General features: G+C 45.5%; 1 protein-coding gene across 9 annotated transcripts in view; it reads left to right on the plus strand.

Annotated features, from left to right (window-relative positions):
- LOC115128731 (focal adhesion kinase 1-like) overlaps positions 1-22,053 on the plus strand; it is a 302,242-nt gene that overhangs the window by 255,697 nt on the left and 24,492 nt on the right. For all 9 annotated transcript variants that reach the window (XM_029658857.2, XM_065018005.1, XM_029658858.2 and 6 more), the window contains 10 exons: positions 1,329-1,413; positions 2,227-2,327; positions 2,561-2,676; positions 3,062-3,162; positions 4,310-4,399; positions 5,122-5,326; positions 8,075-8,171; positions 12,714-12,800; positions 20,973-21,110; positions 21,318-21,449. In XM_029658857.2, coding sequence (XP_029514717.2) covers positions 1,329-1,413; positions 2,227-2,327; positions 2,561-2,676; positions 3,062-3,162; positions 4,310-4,399; positions 5,122-5,326; positions 8,075-8,171; positions 12,714-12,800; positions 20,973-21,110; positions 21,318-21,449 — 1,152 coding nt within the window. The remainder of the gene's footprint in view (positions 1-1,328; positions 1,414-2,226; positions 2,328-2,560; positions 2,677-3,061; positions 3,163-4,309; positions 4,400-5,121; positions 5,327-8,074; positions 8,172-12,713; positions 12,801-20,972; positions 21,111-21,317; positions 21,450-22,053) is intronic.

A 22,053-nucleotide genomic window follows, 5' to 3' on the forward strand; every position in this document is an offset into this window, starting at 1 on the left:
TCACCCGACTGTAACCATCTAGCTAAACGCATCTCTCTTCTCCCCCTCAACCCCCACGTGTTCCTCTTAATCTCACCCGACTGTAACCATCTAGCTAAACGCATCTCTCTTCTCCCCTCAACCCCCACGTGTTCCTCTTAATCTCACCCGACTGTAACCATCTAGCTAAACGCATCTCTCTTCTCCCCCTCAACCCCCCACGTGTTCCTCTTAATCTCACCCGACTGTAACCATCTAGCTAAACGCATCTCTCTTCTCCCCCTCAACCCCCACGTGTTCCTCTTAATCTCACCCGACTGTAACCATCTAGCTAAACGCATCTCTCTTCTCCCCTCAACCCCCACGTGTTCCTCTTAATCTCACCCGACTGTAACCATCTAGCTAAACGCATCTCTCTTCCCCCCTCAACCCCCACGTGTTCCTCTTAATCTCACCCGACTGTAACCATCTAGCTAAACGCATCTCTCTTCTCCCCTCAACCCCCACGTGTTCCTCTTAATCTCACCCGACTGTAACCATCTAGCTAAACGCATCTCTCTTCTCCCCCTCAACCCCCACGTGTTCCTCTTAATCTCACCCGACTGTAACCATCTAGCTAAACGCATCTCTCTTCTCCCCCTCAACCCCACGTGTTCCTCTTAATCTCACCCGACTGTAACCATCTAGCTAAACGCATCTCTCTTCTCCCCTCAACCCCCACGTGTTCCTCTTAATCTCACCCGACTGTAACCATCTAGCTAAACGCATCTCTCTTCTCCCCCTCAACCCCCACGTGTTCCTCTTAATCTCACCCGACTGTAACCATCTAGCTAAACGCATCTCTCTTCTCCCCCTCAACCCCCACGTGTTCCTCTTAATCTCACCCGACTGTAACCATCTAGCTAAACGCATCTCTCTTCTCCCCCTCAACCCCCCACGTGTTCCTCTTAATCTCACCCGACTGTAACCATCTAGCTAAACGCATCTCTCTTCTCCCCCTCAACCCCCACGTGTTCCTCTTAATCTCACCCGACTGTAACCATCTAGCTAAACGCATCTCTCTTCTCCCCCTCAACCCCACGTGTTCCTCTTAATCTCACCCGACTGTAACCATCTAGCTAAACGCATCTCTCTTCTCCCCCTCAACCCCCACGTGTTCCTCTTAATCTCACCCGACTGTAACCATCTAGCTAAACGCATCTCTCTTCTCCCCCTCAACCCCCACGTGTTCCTCTTAATCTCACCCGACTGTAACCATCTAGCTAAACGCATCTCTCTTCTCATTTATATCTTCAATATTGTCTTGTACATAAACTGACCCAATGTTTTGTCTTGTGTCTGACTTCCAGGAGAATCCCACTCTGAACGTGGCCATTAAAACGTGCAAGAACTCCACATCGGACAGCGTGCGTGAGAAGTTCCTTCAGGAAGCATGTGAGTGTGATGAAATGTGGTGTAAGCTAGTGCTGTGTCACTGTAATGGGACTGATGGTGATTACAGCTGCTGCTGGTTGCCATGTATGCACACACAGTCACACACACACACACACACAGTCACACACACACACACACAGTCACACACACACACATACACAGTCACACACACACACACAGTCACACACACACACACAGTCACACACACACACACACATACACAGTCACACACACACACACACAGTCACACACACACACAGTCACACACACACACACACATACACAGTCACACACACACACACACACATACACACACACACACACACATACACAGTCACACACACACATACACAGTCACACACACACACACACAGTCACACACACACGCACACTGCCTGATGGTAGTCTCAGGTTGCTTTGCTCACTGTGTTTACAGTGTTCCCAGCCAGTTGAGGAAGGAATATGTTCTATTTAATGAAGCTGGTAACTGTAAACATGGACTTTGTCCTAAATTTCACCCTAGTGCCCTATGTAGGGAATAGGGTGCCATTTGGGATGTACTATAGGGAATAGGGTGCCATTTGGGATGCAAATTGACAATATTTGTGAACTAAGAGCAGTGACATTTGAGTCTGTGTTAGGCCTATCCCAGGGAGCCTTTCTCTGTTCCTTTGAAAATGCTCAATTAAATGTTTTTATTTTATTTATGTTTTTTGGGGTGGGAGTAATCAAATGTTAGTCTACATCTTTCCACTCTAGTTCTTAACTGTTTGGTGGAAATCCTCACACCTCTTTGTGATGTGTGTTCCTCAGTGACCATGCGTCAGTTCGACCACCCCCACATAGTGAAGCTGATCGGTGTGATCACAGAGAACCCAGTGTGGATCATCATGGAGCTGTGCACGATGGGAGAGGTGAGGCGTCCTGGGGGTTGGGTTGACGGTGAACCATACAAACACAGAGTATGTTTTGATAGATAGGCTACGTACAGTATGCAGAGGTGTTGTTGGAGCTCTTGTCATTCTTGTAATAGATGAGAGATCCCAGAAGACAGAAACACGTTTGGAAACAGTTTCCTCTGTCGTCCACCTATCTCTGGAGAAAAAAAATAAGAGGATTAATCTCATTGACGTTTTTCATCTTCCAGTTGAGGTCCTTTTTACAAGTAAGGAAGTACAACCTGGACCTGTCAACGTTGATCCTGTTCTCCCACCAGCTCAGCACAGCCTTGGCCTACCTGGAGAGCAAACGCTTTGTCCATAGGTAAGACCACCACCCATGTTATCCTGCTATTTAGGTTGATGTAGACACTTTTTAGGATTATGTTAAGCTTTCATTTTCTAATGTATTTATTTGTGCCACGCTGTCAATATTTAAGAACTCAATGTACGGTCTGCAGAACTCCAGAATATAATGTACGGTCTGCAGAACTCCAGAATATAATGTACGGTCTGCAGAACTCCAGAATATAATGTACGGTCTGCAGAACTCCAGAATATAATGTACGGTCTGCAGAACTCCAGAATATAATGTACGGTCTGCAGAACTCCAGAATATAATGTATGGTCTGCAGAACTCCAGAATCTTTCCAAAATCCCCAGGTTTTCCAGAATTGCTAGTTAATATCTCTTTGTGTGTACGTCTCCAGGGACATTGCTGCCAGGAACGTGCTAGTGTCTTCCACAGACTGTGTGATGCTGGGAGACTTTGGCCTCTCGCGTTACATGGAGGACAGTTCCTACTACAAAGGTACAAACCTGTTTAATAAGGTCTCTGGTACAAACCTGTTTAATACAGTCTCTGGTACAAACCTGTTTAATAAGGTCTCTGGTACAAATCTGTTTAATACAGTCTCTGGTACAAACCTGTTTAATAAGGTCTCTGGTACAAACCTGTTTAATAAGGTCTCTGGTACAAACCTGTTTAATAAGGTCTCTGGTACAAACCTGTTTAATAAGGTCTCTGGTACAAACCTGTTTAATAAGGTCTCTGGTACAAACCTGTTTAATAAGGTCTCTGGTACAAACCTGTTTAATAAGGTCTCTGGTACAAACCTGTTTAATACAGTCTCTGGTACAAACCTGTTTAATAAGGTCTCTGGTACAAACCTGTTTAATACAGTCTCTGGTACAAACCTGTTTAATACAGTCTCTGGTACAAACCTGTTTAATACAGTCTCTGGTACAAACCTGTTTAATAAGGTCTCTGGTACAAATCTGTTTAATACAGTCTCTGGTACAAACCTGTTTAATACGGTCTCTGGTACAAACCTGTTTAATACAGTCTCTGGTACAAACCTGTTTAATACAGTCTCTGGTACAAACCTGTTTAATAAGGTCTCTGGTACAAACCTGTTTAATCTCTCTGGTACAAACCTGTTTAATACAGTCTCTGGTACAAACCTGTTTAATAAGGTCTCTGGTACAAACCTGTTTAATAAGGTCTCTGGTACAAACCTGTTTAATACAGTCTCTGGTACAAACCTGTTTAATACAGTCTCTGGTACAAACCTGTTTAATAAGGTCTCTGGTACAAACCTGTTTAATACAGTCTCTGGTACAAACCTGTTTAATACAGTCTCTGGTACAAACCTGTTTAATACAGTCTCTGGTACAAACCTGTTTAATACAGTCTCTGGTACAAACCTGTTTAATACAGTCTCTGGTACAAACCTGTTTAATACAGTCTCTGGTACAAACCTGTTTAATACAGTCTCTGGTACAAACCTGTTTAATAAGGTCTCTGGTACAAACCTGTTTAATAAGGTCTCTGGTACAAAACCACTGACTTCCAGGCTGATGATTTTTGCACCATCTGCTGGTTGTGAAAGCCATTGCAGAATGTCTACACACTGAAGAACACATGGGTTTTGTCTCAACGTCCAACCTTTTTTCAGCTTCCAAGGGGAAACTTCCAATCAAATGGATGGCTCCAGAATCCATCAACTTCAGACGCTTTACCTCAGCCAGCGATGTGTGGATGTTTGGTGAGTTTGGCAGCTGCAGATGACACACATCTAGCTATCAACTCCTGTATGTTCGTGTCTGTCTCTGTCATATCTATAGCCTGTCCTTATAGTCTTTCCCCCCTTCCCACCCCTCTCCTCTCTCATTCCCTCTCCTTCCCTCTCCTCCACTCCTCTCCTCTCTCCTTCCCTCTCCTCTCCTCTCCACTCCTCTCCTCCTTCCTCTCCTCCTCTCTTCTGCCCTCCCCTCCTCTCCTCCCCATTCCTTTCCTCTCTCCTCTCCTCCCCACTCCTTTCCTCTCTCCTCTCCTTCCCACTGCTTTCCTCTCTCCTCTCCTCCCCACTCCTTTCCTCTCTCCTTTCCTCCCCACTCCCCTCCTTCTCTCCTCTCTCCCCTCTCCCCCTCCTCTCTTATATCCTCCTCCTTCCCTCTCCTCCCCACTCTTCCACTCCTGTCTCCCTCATCTCCTCCCCACTCCTTTCCTCTCTCCTCTCTCCCCTCCTGCCCTCCTCTCTTATATCCTCCTCTCCTCCCCCTCCTCCCTCCCTCTCTCCCCCTTCCCTCTCCTCCCCACTCTTCCCCTCCTATCTCCTTCCCTCTACTCCCCACTCTTCCCCTCCTCTCTCCTCCCCACTCTTCCCCTCCTCTCTCCTTCCCTCTCTCCTCCTCTCCTATCCTCCTCTCGCCTTCCCTCTCCTATCCTCCCCTCGTCTCCTCTCTCCTTCCCTCCCCTCCTCTCCAGGTGTGTGCATGTGGGAGATCCTCATGTACGGTATCAAGCCCTTCCAGGGGGTAAAGAACAACGATGTCATCGGGCGGATAGAGAACGGAGAGCGTCTGGCCATGCCTCACAACTGCCCCCCCACCCTGTACAGCCTGATGACCAAGTGCTGGGCCTACGACCCCAGCAAGAGACCCCGCTTCACAGAACTCAAAACCCAGCTCAGGTCAGTACCTCTGGGGGGAGAAGTTCAGGGGTCGGAAGTGCGTTGTTTTCCTTTACAATCCTAATGAATAAGATTACTGGGACAGGGAGTACCTGATCCGAGATCAGCACTCCTACTCTGAGATGCTGCATTACTGTAGGCTCTGGTGAAGTATATGCCTCAGGATAAAAGGTACCTTTAAGCACAGATCTAGGATCAGCTTAACTAACCTATTCCTAACCATAACCCATTAGTAGGGGGCGAAAAAACAAATCTGTCTCGAAGAAACGCCTCATACGTGCTTGGCAGTGTTCTTTCCCACACAGTATCCCTGCTCTATAACTCTGGAAGAATTATGTTGGGGCGGCAGGAAGCCTAGTCGTTAGAGTGTTGGACTAGTAACCGAAAGGTTGCTGGATCAAATCCCGGAGCTGACAAGGTAAAGATCTGTCGTTCTGCCCCTGAACAAGGCAGTTAACCCACTGTTCCCCGGTAGGCCGTCATAGTAAATAAGAATTTGTTCTCCCTTGAACACTGCAGTTAACCCACTGTTCCCCGGTAGGCCGTCATAGTAAATAAGAATTTGTTCTCAGCTGATTTGCCTTGTTAAATAGAGGTTAAAATAAATGTTCCACATTGCTACACAAGAGGTCACTGTTTCATGTATTAGTGTAACTTCAGTAACTTTAGAAACAGAGTGGTCTCAGCTACTTAAGTTATCATTCAAATAAGAGTGGGGTTCCTGAGTGGCGCAGCGATTTAAGGCACTGCATTGTGCTAGAGGCGTCACTACAGACCCTGGTTTGAACCCGGGCTGTATTACAACCGTCCGTGATCAGAAGTCCCATAGGGCAGCGCACAATTTGGCCCACTGCTGTCCTGTTTAGGGGAGGGTTTGGCCGGGGTAGGCCGTTATTGTAAATAAGAATTTGTTCTTAACTGACTTGCCTAGTTAAATTAAAAAAATAGAAAGAGGCAACAGGTCGATGCCATATTCCCAATAGAGACTATCAATTACCAGCACACAATGCACTTCAATGGTCTATCTATGTCAGTCAAATCCATGGTAGGTGGATGAAGAGTGATGTACATAGATCTTTTAGACTAGCTGAAGCAAAGCCACATTAGAGGGTGTGTGTCGGTACATTTCTGTGGGTAGTCCTCGTCTGCGTCCCAAATGGCACCCTAATCCCTATATAGCACACTACCTTTAGACTAGAGCCCTATAGGCCCATTTGAGATGCAGCCCTTGTGTGGTGGATTTATTGCCTTACCTATCCCATGGGCCCTTGGCCTTAGTATGTCAATCAAATGTATTTATAAAGCTCTTCTTACATCAGCTGATGTCACAAAGTGCTGTACAGAAACCCAGCCTAAAATCCCAAACAGCAAGCAATGCAGATGTAGAAGCACGGTGGCTAGATGGCTGTCTGTCCGTCGATACTAGAGTATGTGAGAGTCTGTCTGTCTGTCTGTCTGTCTTGTCTGTCTTGTCTGTCTTGTCTGTCTTGTCTGTCTTGTCTAGGATGTGAGCTATTCAATTTCCTGTTAACTTTCCTTTGAGATACGTTTTGCTACGGTGTGCCCTAGTGAACACAACCCTGGTAGTTAGTTCCACAGCATCATACTTCCCAGTCAATCCAGTCCAGTGGTAGGCTGGCTGATAGAATGACTGGCCAGGGGCCAACCACAACAGGCTGCCCATGCAGGAGGAAGGAGGTGGAGCTGCTGGCTCTGATAAAGAGAGTTTATTGCAACAGTACAGGACTTTCACACACACTGCTGCGGATATGACTGGGGAGCTGGTGGTTCATCATGGTTGTGGTGTGATTGGATGCACATGGGCTCTGAGGCATACACATGGGAGATGAGCATTTTCCTGAGAGGTAAATTAGACATTCACGTTACTGGTGGATGAGGATGATTGAACTTGGATAATACATTAAGTAATAGATACTAATAATGGATAATACATTAAGTAATAGATACAGATAATGGATAATACATTAAGTAATAGATACAGATAATGGATAATACAGTAAGTAATAGATACAGATAATGGATAATACAGTAAGTAATAGATACAGATAATGGATAATACATTAAGTAATAGATACTAATAATGGATAATACATTAAGTAATAGATACTAATAATGGATAATACAGTAAGTAATATATACTAATAATGGATAATACAGTAAGTAATAGATACAGATAATGGATAATACAGTAAGTAATAGGTACTAATAATGGATAATACAGTAATAATGGATACAGATAATGGATAATACATTAAGTAATAGATACGAATAATGGATAATACAGTAAGTAATATATACGAATAATGGATAATACAGTAAGTAATAGATACGAATAATGGATAATACATTAAGTAATAGATACAGATAATGGATAATACAGTAAGTAATAGATACGAATAATGGATAATACAGTAAGTAATAGATACGAATAATGGATAATACAGTAAGTAATAGATACGAATAATGGATAATACAGTAAGTAATAGATACGGATAATGGACAACACATTTGGAGGTAGATACAGATAATGGATAATACAGTAAGTAATAGATACAGATAATGGATAATACATTTGTCTTCTGTTACATCTGAAGCGGAGAGGTGTCTGTGATAACGAAGAACATAATATTTAAAGCGTTTTGTGTATGTTAATTGTGTAGCAACCCCCTCCACTGTATCCCAGTCTGTGTTATGACTGTATGATAAACTGTTGTGTGTTACCTGCAGTACAATCCTGGAGGAGGAGAAGGCCCAGCAGGAGGAGAGACTGAGGATGGAGATGAGACGTCAGGTCACTGTGTCCTGGGACGAGGCCCCCCCTAAAGTAAGAACCCTAATCCTACCCCCCTAAAGTAAGAACCCTAATCCTACCCCCCTAAAGTAAGAACCCTAATCCTACCCCCCTAAAGTAAGAACCCTAATCCTACCCCCATAAAGTAAGAACCCTCAACCTACCCCCCTAAAGTAAGAACCCTCATCCTACCCCCCTAAAGTAAGAACCCTAATCCTAAAAGTAAGAACCCTAATCCTACCCCCTAAAGTAAGAACCCTAATCCTACCCCTAAAGTAAGAACCCTAATCCTACCCCCTAAAGTAAGAACCCTAATCCTACCCCATCCTAAAGTAAGAACCCTAATCCTACCCCCTAAAGTAAGCCCCTAAAGTAAGAACCCTAATCCTACCCCCCTAAAGTAGGTTTGGAAAATGTTCTCCTGCCACCAAAAGTCACTTGTATCAACGTGGCATGTTGTTATGGAGTCCCATCGGTGGACATTGAAATCAGTGCTGGTCTGGACCCACCCCAAAAATATTTTAAAAAGACATACGGACAGGACCAAAACAAGACGTTGGCGTAGGGCCCCTTAGTGGGAAGTGGCCATCAACAAATAAAAACCTGGAGGGGGGTCTGTGGGGGGGATTTCATTCCAAATGCTCACTCAGCCAACTTATTCAGTACTTTGAGAGTCACTTACATGAATTGCTTAATGTAAAGCAGCTGTTGATATTCACCTCTTCTCCTCTTTAAAGAGACAATCCATATGTTTGCATAAATACAAATAGCCGTGTCTATGAAGTAATAGCCAGGGCCCGGTTCCCAGATGGCGATGGAACTTAAGCTTATGAGTGTTCTACGGCTGCACCATCGAGAGCATCCTGACCGGTTGCATCACCACCTGCTATGGCAACTGCTCGGCATCTGACCGTAAGGCGCTAGGGAGGGTAGTACGTATGGCCCAGTACATCTCTGGGGCCAAGCTTCCTGCCATCCAGGACCTATATAATAGGTGGTGTCACAGGAAAGCCCATAAAATCGTCAGAGACTCCAGTCACCTAAGTCATAGACTGTTTTCTCTGTTACCGCACGGCAAGCGGTACCGGAGCGCCAAGTTTAGGACCAAAAGGCTCCTTAACAGCTTCTACCCCCAAGCCATAAGACTGCTGAACAATTAATCAAATGGCCACCGGACTATGCTACTTGCTGTTTATTATCTATGCATAGTCACTTCACCCCTACCTACAGTTGAAGTTTACATACACTTAGGTTGGAGTCATTAAAACTTGTTTTTCAACCACTCCACAAATGTCTTGTTAACAAACTATAGTTTTGGCAAGTCGGTTAGGACATCTACTTTGTGCACGACGCAAGTAATTTTTCCAACAATTGTTTACAGACAGATTATTTCCCTTATAATTCACTGTATCACAGTTCCAGTGGGTCAGAAGTTTACATAAGTTGACTGTGCCTTTAAACAGCTTGGAAAAATCCAGAAAATGATGTCATGGCTTTAGAAGCTTCTGATAGGCTAATTGACATAATTTGAGTCAATTGGAGGTGTACCTGTGGATGTATTTCAAGGCCTACCTTCAAACTCAGTGCCTCTTTGCTTGACCTCATGGAAAAATCCAAAGAAATCAGCCAAGACCTCAGAAAAACAATTGTAGACCTCCAAAGTCTGGTTCATCCTTGGGAGCAATTTCCAAACACCTGAAGGTACCACATTCATCTGGACAAACAATAGTACGCAAGTATAAACACCATGGGACCACGCAGCCGTCATACGAGATGCGTTCTGTCTCCTAGAGATGAACGTACTTTGGTGTGAAAAGTGCAAATCAATCCCAGAACAACAGCAAAGCAAAGGAAGATGCTGGAGGAAACAGGTACAAAAGTATCTATACCGACGTAACTTGAAAGGCCGCTCAGCAAGGATGAAGCCACCGCTCCAAAACCACCATAAAAAAGCCAGACTAGGGTTTGCAACTGCACATGGGGACAAAGATCATACTTTTTGGAGAAATGTCCTCTAGTCTGATGAAACAAAAATAGAACTGTTTGGCCATAAGGACCATCGCTGTGTTTGGAGGGAAAAGGGGGAGGCTTGCAATCTGAAGAACACCATCCCAACCGTGAGCACGGGGGTGGCAGCATCATGTTGTGGGGCTGCTTTGCTGCAGGAGAGACTGGTGCACTTCACAAAATAATGACATCATGAGGATTGAAAATTATGTGGATATATTGAAGCAACATCTCAAGATATCAGTCAGGAAGTTAAAGCTTGGTTGCAAATGGGTCTTCCAAATGGACAATGACCCCAAGCATACTTCCAAAGTTGTGGCAAAATGGCTTAAAGACAACAAAGTCAAGGTATTGGAGTGGCCATCACAAAGCCCTGACCTCGATCCCATAGAACATTTGTGGGCAGAACTGAAAAAGCTTGTGCGATCAAGGAGGCCTACAAACCTGACTCAGTTACACCAGCTTTGTCAGGAGGAATGGGCCAAAATGTACCCAATTTATTGTGGGAAGCTTGTGGAAGGCTACCCAAAACGTTTGACCCTAGTTAAACAATTTAAAGGCAATGCTTCCAAATACTAATTGAGTGTATGTAAACTTCTCACCCACTGGGAATGTGATGAAAGAAATCAAAGCTGAAATAAATCATTCTCTCTACTATTATCTGACATTTCACATTCTTAAAATAAAGTGGTGATCCTAACTGGCCTAAGACAGAGTATTTTTGTTCGGTATACAATAAACCAACATAGCTATTGTAGTAGAGGAATGCTGTGTGCTGGAAAACCTTGGTAGAGCCTGAGTGGAGTAGGCATTGTGGTGCTCATGTAAATGTCCTTTATCAGCTTCAAACCTATGCATACTCACATAAAACTTTAGTTTTTAGTTTTTAATAGTTTAGCTACTAGTTTGTGGGATTCAACGTCTGTCTTTTTCATGTGTAATGATTGTATTTTATCCATAAATAGTTTCCTCATCTAAGAATAATAAAGCTTTCTTATCCTCTTGCTTCTACTTGGGACGCTTGCGTCCCAACTAGAGCTCTGGAAATGCAAATGCACTACGCTAAATGCTAATAGTATTAGTTAAAACTCAAACGTTCATTAAAATACACATGCAGGGTATCGAATTAAAGCTACACTCGTTGTGAATCCAGGCAACAAGTCAGATTTTTAAAATGCTTTTCGGCGACAGCATGAGAAGCTATTATCTGATAGCATGCACCAATACACTACAACACAAAAGCACAGCAGGGGACGTAAACAAAATAATTAGCATTTCGGCGTTACACAAACCGCACAATAAAATAGAAAACAGTCATTACCTTTCACCATCTTCTTTGTTGGCACTCCTAGATGTCCCATAAACACTATTGGGTCTTTATTTCGATTAAATCGGGCCATATAAAGCCAAGATATCGTTATATGTAGACTGTGTGATAAACGAAAAAAAACAGCGATTTCACAACGTAACGTCATTTTTTAAAATTCAAAAAGTAGACGATAAACTTTTACAAAACACTTCGAAATACGTTTGTAATGCTACTTTAGGTATTAGTAAACGTTAATAAGCGATAAAAATCATCAGGAGGCGATGTAAAAATCATTAGCTGTCGTCTTGGAAAAAATTTCACGAGAGAGCTCTTCCAAATGATCTGGGCGGAGACTGGAGGTAAGTGGTTCCCCTGATTCGGTTCAACCAAGAATCAAAGATGATTCAAATCACAAGACTCTAGACAACATGGGGATGCTGTGGGAGTTGAATCCTCGGTCTTATCTAATTCGGCTCACTGTGAACAATTGCTGGAAGTGGCGCAAGGATATTTATTTCCATTTTCTGTGATCAGGTTTTCCTGCGCTTTCCGATGTAACGCACGTTATGTTATAGCCACAGTCGTGATTTAACCAGTTTTAAAAACGTCCGAGTGTTTCCTATCCACACATTCTAACCATATGAACGTACTATATTCCTGGCATGAGTAGCAGGGCGCTGAAATGTTGCGCGATTTTTAACAAAATGTTCAAAAAAGTAGAGGGTAGGAGCAACAGGTTAACTGATTTTATCTCTGGATATGGGATACAGCGCCATCCTATGGTTGGAATGTAGATACATGTCAAGCATGCTATTGTGTACAAGATTTCTACAAAGGATAGCTTGGTGCTTTGCATCTAAAAGTCGATTAAGACTGGGGTTATAGTGTAAACATATTTAGAGCGTTGGCCCCAGTAACCAAAAAGTTGCTGGATCAAATCCCCGAGCTGACAAGGTAAAAATCTGTCGTTCTGCCCCTGACAAAGGCAGTTAACCCACTGTTCCCCGGCCGTGGATGTTGATTAAGGCAGCCCCCGCACCTCTCTGATTCAGAGTTAAAAGCAGAAGACACATTTCAGTTGAAGGCATTGTTGTACAACTGACTAGGTATCCCCCTTAGATATTTTAGGTAGCTTGATACAATGACTCTCATTCCCTGTCCAATAGATGGGGATATCGAAAGTCTATCTATCCCATGTGTACTTACTCCATGTGTACTTATATGCTTACTGCATGATCTGTCCCCCCCTCTCTGAGCAGCCCAGCAGACCTGGTTACCCCAGCCCTCGGTCTAGTGAAGGATTCTACCCCAGCCCTCAGCATGCTGGACAGCTCAACCATTACCAGGTACTATACTGTACTATACTACTGTACTATACTACTGTAGTATACTACTGTACTATACTATAACATACTATGCTACTATACTACTGTACTCTACTATACGACTATACTATACTACTATACTGCTGTAGTATACTACTGTAGTATACTACTATACTATACTGCTATACTACATTGTACTATGCTATAATATACTATACTACTGTACTCTACTATACTATACTATGATATACTATACTAACACACTTTTAACACAGAGAACGAGTGCAGATAGACATGGCAGCTCTGCTTCTAGCTCCGAAGCAACTTTACAGTATTTTGTCTTTTTGTGTGTTATTTCTTACATTACTAGCCCATAATGTTATTTGTGTCATTACATACATCCGGAAATAACTTTTGGATATCAGAACGGCGGTAACTCACCAGCATTATGACCAGGAATACGACTTTCCCAAATTGGGTTCTTTGTTCAAACCCCCCAGGGCAATTGAACTCATCCCAGAGGTTGCTCCAAGACGCCAACTTCGGAGAAGAGGTATTCTGAGTGGACTTCTAGTCCGACTCAGGAGGCGTGCACACCATCCACTGCTTGCGAGTATATTACTTGCTAATGTTCAGTCTCTGGATAATAAAGTAGACGAGCTCAGGGCGAGGATCTCCTTCCAAAGAGACATCAGGGACTGTAACATACTCTGTTTCACGGAATCATGGCTCTCTCTCGTGATATACTTTCCCCGTCCATACAGCCAGCTGGGTTCTCAGTACATCACGCAGACAGGAATAAAGAACTCTCCGGGAAGAAGAAAGGCAGTGGTGTATGTTTCATGATTAACTACTCATGGTGTGATTGTGATAACATACAGAAACTCAGGTCCTTTTGTTTGCACGACCTAGAATACCTCACAATCAAATGCAGACCGTATTACCTCCCAAGAGAATTCTCTTCGGTTATAGTCACAGCCGTGTATATACCACCTCAAGCCGATACCACGACGGCCCTCAAGGAACTACACTGGACTTTGTGCAAACTGGAAACCACATATCCTGAGGCCGCATTTATTGTAGCTGGGGATTTTAACAAAGCATATTTGAGGAAAACACTACCGATGTTCTATCAACACATTGACTGTAGTACTCGTGCTGGAAAAACGCTGGACCACTGTTACTCCCCCTTCCGGGATGCTGACAATAAAATACCAAATACCAAATATGATTGAATACAAACAGTGTAGTTATTTCCTCTGTAAGGTAATCAAACAGGCAAAAAAAGTCAGTGCAGAGACAAAGTAGAGATGCAATTCAATGGCTCAGACACGAGACTTATGTGGCAGGCTCTTCAGACAATCACAGATTACAAAGGGAAAACCAGAGTCTTGCTCCCGGACAAGTTAAACACCTTCTTCGCCCACTTTGAGGATAACACAGTTCCACCGACACGGCTTGCTCCCAAGGACTGTGGGCTCTCGTTCTCCGTGGCTTACGTGAGTAAGACATTTAAGCGTGTTGCTGACGGCCCAGACGGCATCCCTAGCTGCGTCCTCAGAGCATGCGTAAGACCAGCTGGCGGGAGTGTTTACGGACATATTCAATCTCCCCCTATCCCAGTCTACTGTCCCCACATTCTTCAAGATGTCCACCATTGTTCCTGTACCCAAGAAGCTAAGGTAACAACTAAATGACTATCGCCCCGTAGCACTAAATTCTGTCATCATGAAGTGCTTTGAGAGACTAGTCAAAGATCATATCACTTTTACATTACCTGACACCCTAGACCCACTTCAATTTGCATACCACTCTAGTAGATCCACATTTACATTACATTTAAGTCATTTAGCAGACGCTCTTATCCAGAGCGACTTACAAATTGGTGCTTTCACCTTATGACATCCAGTGGAACAGCCACTTTACAATAGTGCATCTAGGTCTTTTAAGGGGGGGGGAGGGGGAGGGGGAGAAGGATTACTTTATCCTATCCTAGGTATTCCTTAAAGAGGTGGGGTTTCAGGTGTCTCCGGAAGGTGGTGATTGACTCCGCTGTCCTGGCGTCGTGAGGGAGTTTGTTCCACCATTGGGGGGCCAGAGCAGCGAACAGTTTTGACTGGGCTGAGCGGGAACTGTACTTCCTCAGTGGTAGGGAGGCGAGCAGGCCAGAGGTGGATGAACGCAGTGCCCTTGTTTGGGTGTAGGGCCTGATCAGAGCCTGGAGGTACTGAGGTGCCGTTCCCCTCACAGCTCCGTAGGCAAGCACCATGGTCTTGTAGCGGATGCGAGCTTCAACTGGAAGCCAGTGGAGAGAGCGGAGGAGCGGGGTGACGTGAGAGAACTATGGAAGGTTGAACACCAGACGGGCTGCGGCGTTCTGGATGAGTTGTAGGGGTTTAATGGCACAGGCAGGGAGCCCAGCCAACAGCGAGTTGCAGTAATCCAGACGGGAGATGACAAGTGCCTGGATTAGGACCTGCGCCGCTTCCTGTGTGAGGCAGGGTCGTACTCTGCGGATGTTGTAGAGCATGAACCTACAGGAACGGGCCACCGCCTTGATGTTATTTGAGAACGACAGGGTGTTGTCCAGGATCACGCCAAGGTTCTTAGCGCTCTGGGACGAGGACACAATGGAGTTGTCAACCGTGATGGCGAGATCATGGAACGGGCAGTCCTTCCCCGGGAGGAAGAGCAGCTCCGTCTTGCCGAGGTTCAGCTTGAGGTGATGATCCGTCATCCACACTGATATGTCTGCCAGACATGCAGAGATGCGATTCGCCACCTGGTCGTCAGAAGGGGGAAAGGAGAAGATTAATTGTGTGTCGTCTGCATAGCAATGATAGGAGAGACCATGTGAGGTTATGACAGAGCCAAGTGACTTGGTGTACAGCGAGAATAGGAGAGGGCCTAGAACAGAGCCCTGGGGGACACCAGTGGTGAGAGCACGTGGTGAAGACGGATTCTCGCCACGCCACCTGGTAGGAGCGACCTGTCAGGTAGGACGCAATCCAAGCGTGGGCCGCGCCGGAGATGCCCAACTCGGAGAGGGTGGAGAGGAGGATCTGATGGTTCACAGTATCGAAGGCAGCCGATAGGTCTAGAAGGATGAGAGCAGAGGAGAGAGAGTTAGCTTTAGCAGTGCGGAGCGCCTCCGTGATACAGAGAAGAGCAGTCTCAGTTGAATGACTAGTCTTGAAACCTGACTGATTTGGATCAAGAAGGTAATTCTGAGAGAGATAGCGGGAGAGCTGGCCAAGGACGGCACGTTCAAGAGTTTTGGAGAGAAAAGAAAGAAGGGATACTGGTCTGTAGTTGTTGACATCGGAGGGATCGAGTGTAGGTTTTTCAGAAGGGGTGCAACTCTCGCTCTCTTGAAGACAGGAGGGACGTAGCCAGCGGTCAGGGATGAGTTGATGAGCGAGGTGAGGTAAGGGAGAAGGTCACCGGAGATGGTCTGGAGAAGAGAGGAGGGGATAGGGTCAAGCGGGCAGGTTGTTGGGCGGCCGGCCGTCACAAGATGTCATCTGGAGAGAGAGGGGAGAAAGAGGTCAGAGCACAGGGTAGGGCAGTGTGAGCAGAACCAGCGGTGTCGTTTGACTTAGCAAACGAGGATCGGATGTCGTCGACCTTCTTTTCAAAATGGTTGACGAAGTCATCTGCAGAGAGGGAGGAGGGGGGAGGGGAGGTGGATTCAAGAGGGAGGAGAAGGTGGCAAAGAGCTTCCTAGGGTTAGAGGCAGATGCTTGGAATTTAGAGTGGTAGAAAGTGGCTTTAGCAGCAGAGACAGAGGAGGAAAATGTAGAGAGGAGGGAGTGAAAGGATGCCAGGTCCGCAGGGAGGCGAGTTTTCCTCCATTTCCGCTCGGCTGCCCGGAGCCCTGTTCTGTGAGCTCGCAATGAGTCGTCGAGCCACGGAGCGGGAGGGGAGGACCGAGCCGGCCTGGAGGATAGGGGACATAGAGAGTCAAAGGATGCAGAAAGGGAGGAGAGGAGGGTTGAGGAGGCAGAATCAGGAGATAGGTTGGAGATGGTTTGAGCAGAGGGAAGAGATGATAGGATGGAAGAGGAGAGAGTAGCGGGGAGAGAGAGCGAAGGTTGGGACGGCGCGATACCATCCGAGTAGGGGCAGTGTGGGAAGTGTTGGATGAGAGCGAGAGGGAAAAGGATACAAGGTAGTGGTCGGAGACTTGGAGGGGAGTTGCAATGAGGTTAGTGGAGGAACAGCATGAGATGAGGTCGAGCGTATTGCCTGCCTTGTGAGTAGGGGGAAGGTGAGAGGGTGAGGTCAAAAGAGGAGAGGAGTGGAAAGAAGGAGGCAGAGAGGAATGAGTCAAAGGTAGACGTGGGGAGGTTAAAGTCGCCCAGAACTGTGAGAGGTGAGCCGTCCTCAGGAAAGGAGCTTATCAAGGCATCAAGCTCATTGATGAACTCTCCGAGGAACCTGGAGGGCGATAAATGATAAGGATGTTAAGCTTGAAAGGGCTGGTAACTGTGACAGCATGGAATTCAAAGGAGGCGATAGACAGATGGGTAAGGGGAGAAAGAGAGAATGACCACTTGGGAGAGATGAGGATCCCGGTGCCACCACCCCGCTGACCAGAAGCTCTCGGGGTGTGCGAGAGCACGTGGGCGGACGAAGAGAGAGCAGTAGGAGTAGCGGTGTTGTCTGTGGTGATCCATGTTTCCGTCAGAGCCAAGAAGTCGAGGGACTGGAGGGAGGCATAGGCTGAGATGAACTCTGCCTTGTTGGCCGCAGATCGGCAGTTCCAGAGGCTACCGGAGACCTGGAACTCCACGTGGGTCGTGCGCGCTGGGACCACCAGATTAGGGTGGCCGCGGCCATACGGTGTGGAGCGTTTGTATGGTCTGTGCAGAGAGGAGAGAACAGGGATAGACAGACACATAGTTGACAGGCTAGAGAAGAGGCTACGCTAATGCAGAGGAGATTGGAATGACAAGTGGACTACACGTCTCGAATGTTCAGAAAGTTAAGCTTACGTAGCAAGAATCTAATTGATTAAAATGATACAGTACTGCTGGGGTAGGCTAGCTGCGTTGTTGACACTACCCTAATCAAGTCGTACCGTTGAGTGTGAAGTTTCTACAATGCTGCTTTTCGGGAGCTAGCTGGCTAGCTAGCAGTGTTGGTTACGTTACGTTGCGTTAGGAGAACGACAATAGCTGGCTAGCTAACCTAGAAAATCGCTCTAGACTACACAATTATCTTTGAAACAAAGACGGCTATGTAGCTAGCTATGTAGCTAGCTACGATCAAACAAATCACACCGTTGGGACTGTAATGAAATGAAATGAAAATGTGATACTACCTGTGGAGCGAAGCGGAATGCGACCGGAATGCGAAAGTTCTATTCAGTAGACGTTGGCTGGCTGTTGGCTAGCTAGGAGTGTCTCCTACGTTAAGGACGACAAAATAGCTGGCTAGCTAACCTCGGTGAATTAAGATAATCACTCTAAGACTACACACTCTAAACTACACAATTATCTTGGATACGAAGACAAAGCAAAGACAACTATAATCAGCTAGCTAATACTACACTAATCAAGTCGTTCAGGTGAGTGTGATAGTTACTACAGTGACTCCACACTCTAAACTACACAATTATCTTGGTAGAAGACAGCAAAGACAACTATGTGAGCTAACACTACACTAATCAAGCTTCAGCTGGCTAGTTACTGCTAGGCAGATGTTGGGCAGATAGGAGACGACGAAATACGATAATTACGCAATTATCTTTGATACAACGACGACTATGTAGCTAGCTAAGAAGAAATTGCTAAGATTAGACAAATCAGACCGTTGTACTATAATGAAATGTAATGAAATGTAATGAAAAAGTTATACAACCTGCAGACCGAAGCGCGGATGCGACCGGCTCGCTCCAACCCAGAAGTAGATCCACAGACGATACAATCGTCATCACACTGCACACTGCCCTAACCCATCTGGACAAGAGGAATACTTATATAAGAATGCTGTTCATTGACTATAGCTCAGCCTTTAACACCATAGTACCCACCAAGCTCATCATTAAGCTCGGGGTCCTGGGTCTGAACCCTGCAACTGGGCCCTGGACTTCCTGACGGGCCGCACCCAGGTGTTGAAGGTAAGAAACAACATTTCCACTTCGCTGATCCTCAACACAGGGGCCCCACAAGGGTGCGTGATCAGCCCCCTTCTGTACGCCCTGTTCACCCATGACTGCGTGGCTACGCACGCCTCCAACTCAATCATCAAGTTTGCAGATGACACAACAGTCGTAGGTCTGATTACCAACAATGATGAGACAGCCTACAGGGAGGAGGGGAGGGCCCTGGTGGAGTGGTGCCAGGAAAATAACCTCAATGTCATCAAAACGAAGGAGCTGATCGTGGACTTCAGGAAACAGCAGAGGAAGCACGCCCCTATCCACGTCGTCAGGACCGCAGTGGAGAAGGTGGAAAGCTTCAAGTTCCTCTGTGTACACATCATTGACAATCTGAAATGGTCCACCCACACAGACAGCGTTGTGAAATGGTCCAACCACAGGAGGCTGAAGAAACTTGGCTTGGCCCCTAAGACCCTCACAAACTTTTACATATGCACAATTGAGAGCATCCTGTCGGGCTGTATCACCGCCTGGTACGGCAACTGCACCGCCCGCAACAGCAGGGCTCTCCAGAGGGTGGTGCGGTCGGCCTAAAGCATCACCGGGGACACACTGCCTGTCCTCCAGGACACCTACAGCACTCGATGTCACAGGAAGGCCAAAAAGATCATAAAGGACATCAACCATTCGAGCCACAGCCTGTTCACACCGCTACCATCCAGAAGTCAAGGTCAGTACAGGTGCATCAAAGCTGGGGCCGAGAGACTGAAAAACAGCTTCTATCTCTGTTAAATAGCCGTCACTAGCCAGCTTCCACCGGTTACTCAAACCTGCACCTTAGAGACTGCTGCCCTATGTACATAGACATGGAATCACTGGTCACTTTAATAATGAAACACTAGTCACTTTAATAATGTTTACATACTGCTTTACTCATTTCATATGTATATACTGTATTATATTCTACTGTATTTAGTCAATGCCACTCAGACATTGTGCTCGTCCTAATATTTATATGTTGCCTTCTTTTACTTTTAGATTTGTGTATTGTTGTGAATTGTTAGATACTACTACACTGTTGGAGCTAGGAACACAAGCATATCAAATACACCCGCAATAATGTCTGATAAATATGTGTATGTGACCAATAACATCTGATAAATAAGTGAATGTGACCAATAATATGTGATTTGATTTACTGTGTATTAGCGATAGAATGGGGTTCCACGTCTCTTCTATTGATTCAATATCTGTGGTATTACTGTTTATTACTTTATACCGTTACCATTAAATATCAGAACCATTTCCATTGATAATAAGGTACTGACAATACTGGTTTAGTAAATGTATTTAAATGGAGCTGTCTTCATGAATATTTTTCTAGCTACTTGGCACTGGTTTGGTTCTTACTAGCTAGTGGTGTGTAGCGGGTGAGAACGTGATCAACTTTATCATCTGACGTAAAATGGTGAATTTATGGCGACCTGACTTGCCCTCTCTCTTCCCATGGCAGCTGAGCTGAAATAGTGAATGCATTGAGAATGAGAAATGATATCTCCCCAAACTAAGTTATTTTACAGCACCTCAGCTCCCCGTAATACATTGCTGACAGCGGGAATTTCCTGTAACACTTTTTCAAACTGCTGGTATTGTTGACTTAAGGCTGATTTCATCTGCGGAAAAATCCACTCTCAGATTCTGTTGTTATCGCGCTTGACTACGTTATCGCCTTAAAAGGCGTTCTGTGTGCCGGTATGCATATTTATAGGTTGTCTTTTATTTTCAGGTCAGTTATTTTTAGGATGTTTATCAGCCAGTGCTAATGTCACATGTCACACACAGGCCATGTCAGCCATGTATGTGGCTCAGATATACGTTAAGTCCCATAGGTCTTTGTGTCTGGAGGGTAAATAATGAGGTACTGCGTTATACTGAAAGCTAAGTGTTTCCCTGTACCCTGAAATGCTAACTGGGGCCTATGTTATATGATGAACAGCCTTGCCTCACAGACAATACTTTTGTATCATCACAATCCTCTCGCCAAACAAAATGGGGTTTTCACCTGTCGTCTGTCCTACCATATCCAGGTTGGGTACCCAGGCCCTCACGGCATTCCCGCTATGCCCAGTGGAGGGTACTCTCCCCAGGCCGGTGTTCTGGACTCTCAGGAGGCCTGGAACCACCACCGACCAGGAGACGTCCCCATGTGGTCCCCCAACATGGAGGTGAGAGAGCGCTCCACAAATATATACACGTGTACTCTACTTACTTTGGTTCTGCCAATTGTATTCAGGTGAAATTGCTGAATTTCATCGGCTATTGTCTGTGCTTGGTACATCTCTAGCAATCACAGATGAGGCTTATTACAAATCCACTCTCCTCTCTACCTCCCTCTCCCACAATCCCCCTCTGCCTATCTTTCCCTCTCCCAGGACGGAGGTGCGTTGGACATGCGTGGTCTGGGCCAGGCGCTGCCCCCCCACCTGATGGAGGAGAGGCTGATGATACAGCAGCAGCAGATGAAGGAGGACCAGCGCTGGTTGGAGCAGGAGGAGTGCTTCCTGGTAAAGCTTCCCGTATGCTTCCCAGTCCAAACACTTTGTGATGTCTTTATCCATTTTGGTCTTCGGCAGGGTTTTTGGGGCTGTTCAATCGCACAACATTTTTTATTGAGGCTTATCGGAGCTTGGTATCTGAAGTTTACGCCCCTTCGTCAGTGATTGGTCAACAGTAGGGATTTGTCAAATTAAATGTTTGTTGTCATTCAACGACAGAAGACTAGTTTTCATGCACATTTTTTCACTTATGAAATACTGCACCAAACATTAATTAGATGTAAAATTGCGCAACTAAGTCCTCCTCTACAAAAATGTCAAAATTAAGGAGAGATTTCTTGAGTTGTGTTCGATTCATTCTGACTATTTTGAGAAAGCGGAACTTGTCTCAAAAGGTAACATTGCCGCTTTTTTCTAGTTTTTCAAACTGTATTTTAAGTTCACTCCGCCTAGCTGAGTTCTGCTAGGAGTTAAACAAAGCTATGTATGCAGACGCCTTAACAGACCCTTATTCACCACCTACTGACACACACGTGCACCGTCCTGAGAAAAAGGGAGAGAGAGATAGGTTGAGGACCAGCGCTGGCTGGAGCAGAAGGAGATCTTCCTGGTA

Source organism: Oncorhynchus nerka, linkage group LG4 (genome assembly GCF_034236695.1).
Source record: "Oncorhynchus nerka isolate Pitt River linkage group LG4, Oner_Uvic_2.0, whole genome shotgun sequence".
Classification (NCBI taxonomy): Eukaryota; Metazoa; Chordata; class Actinopteri; order Salmoniformes; family Salmonidae; genus Oncorhynchus; species Oncorhynchus nerka.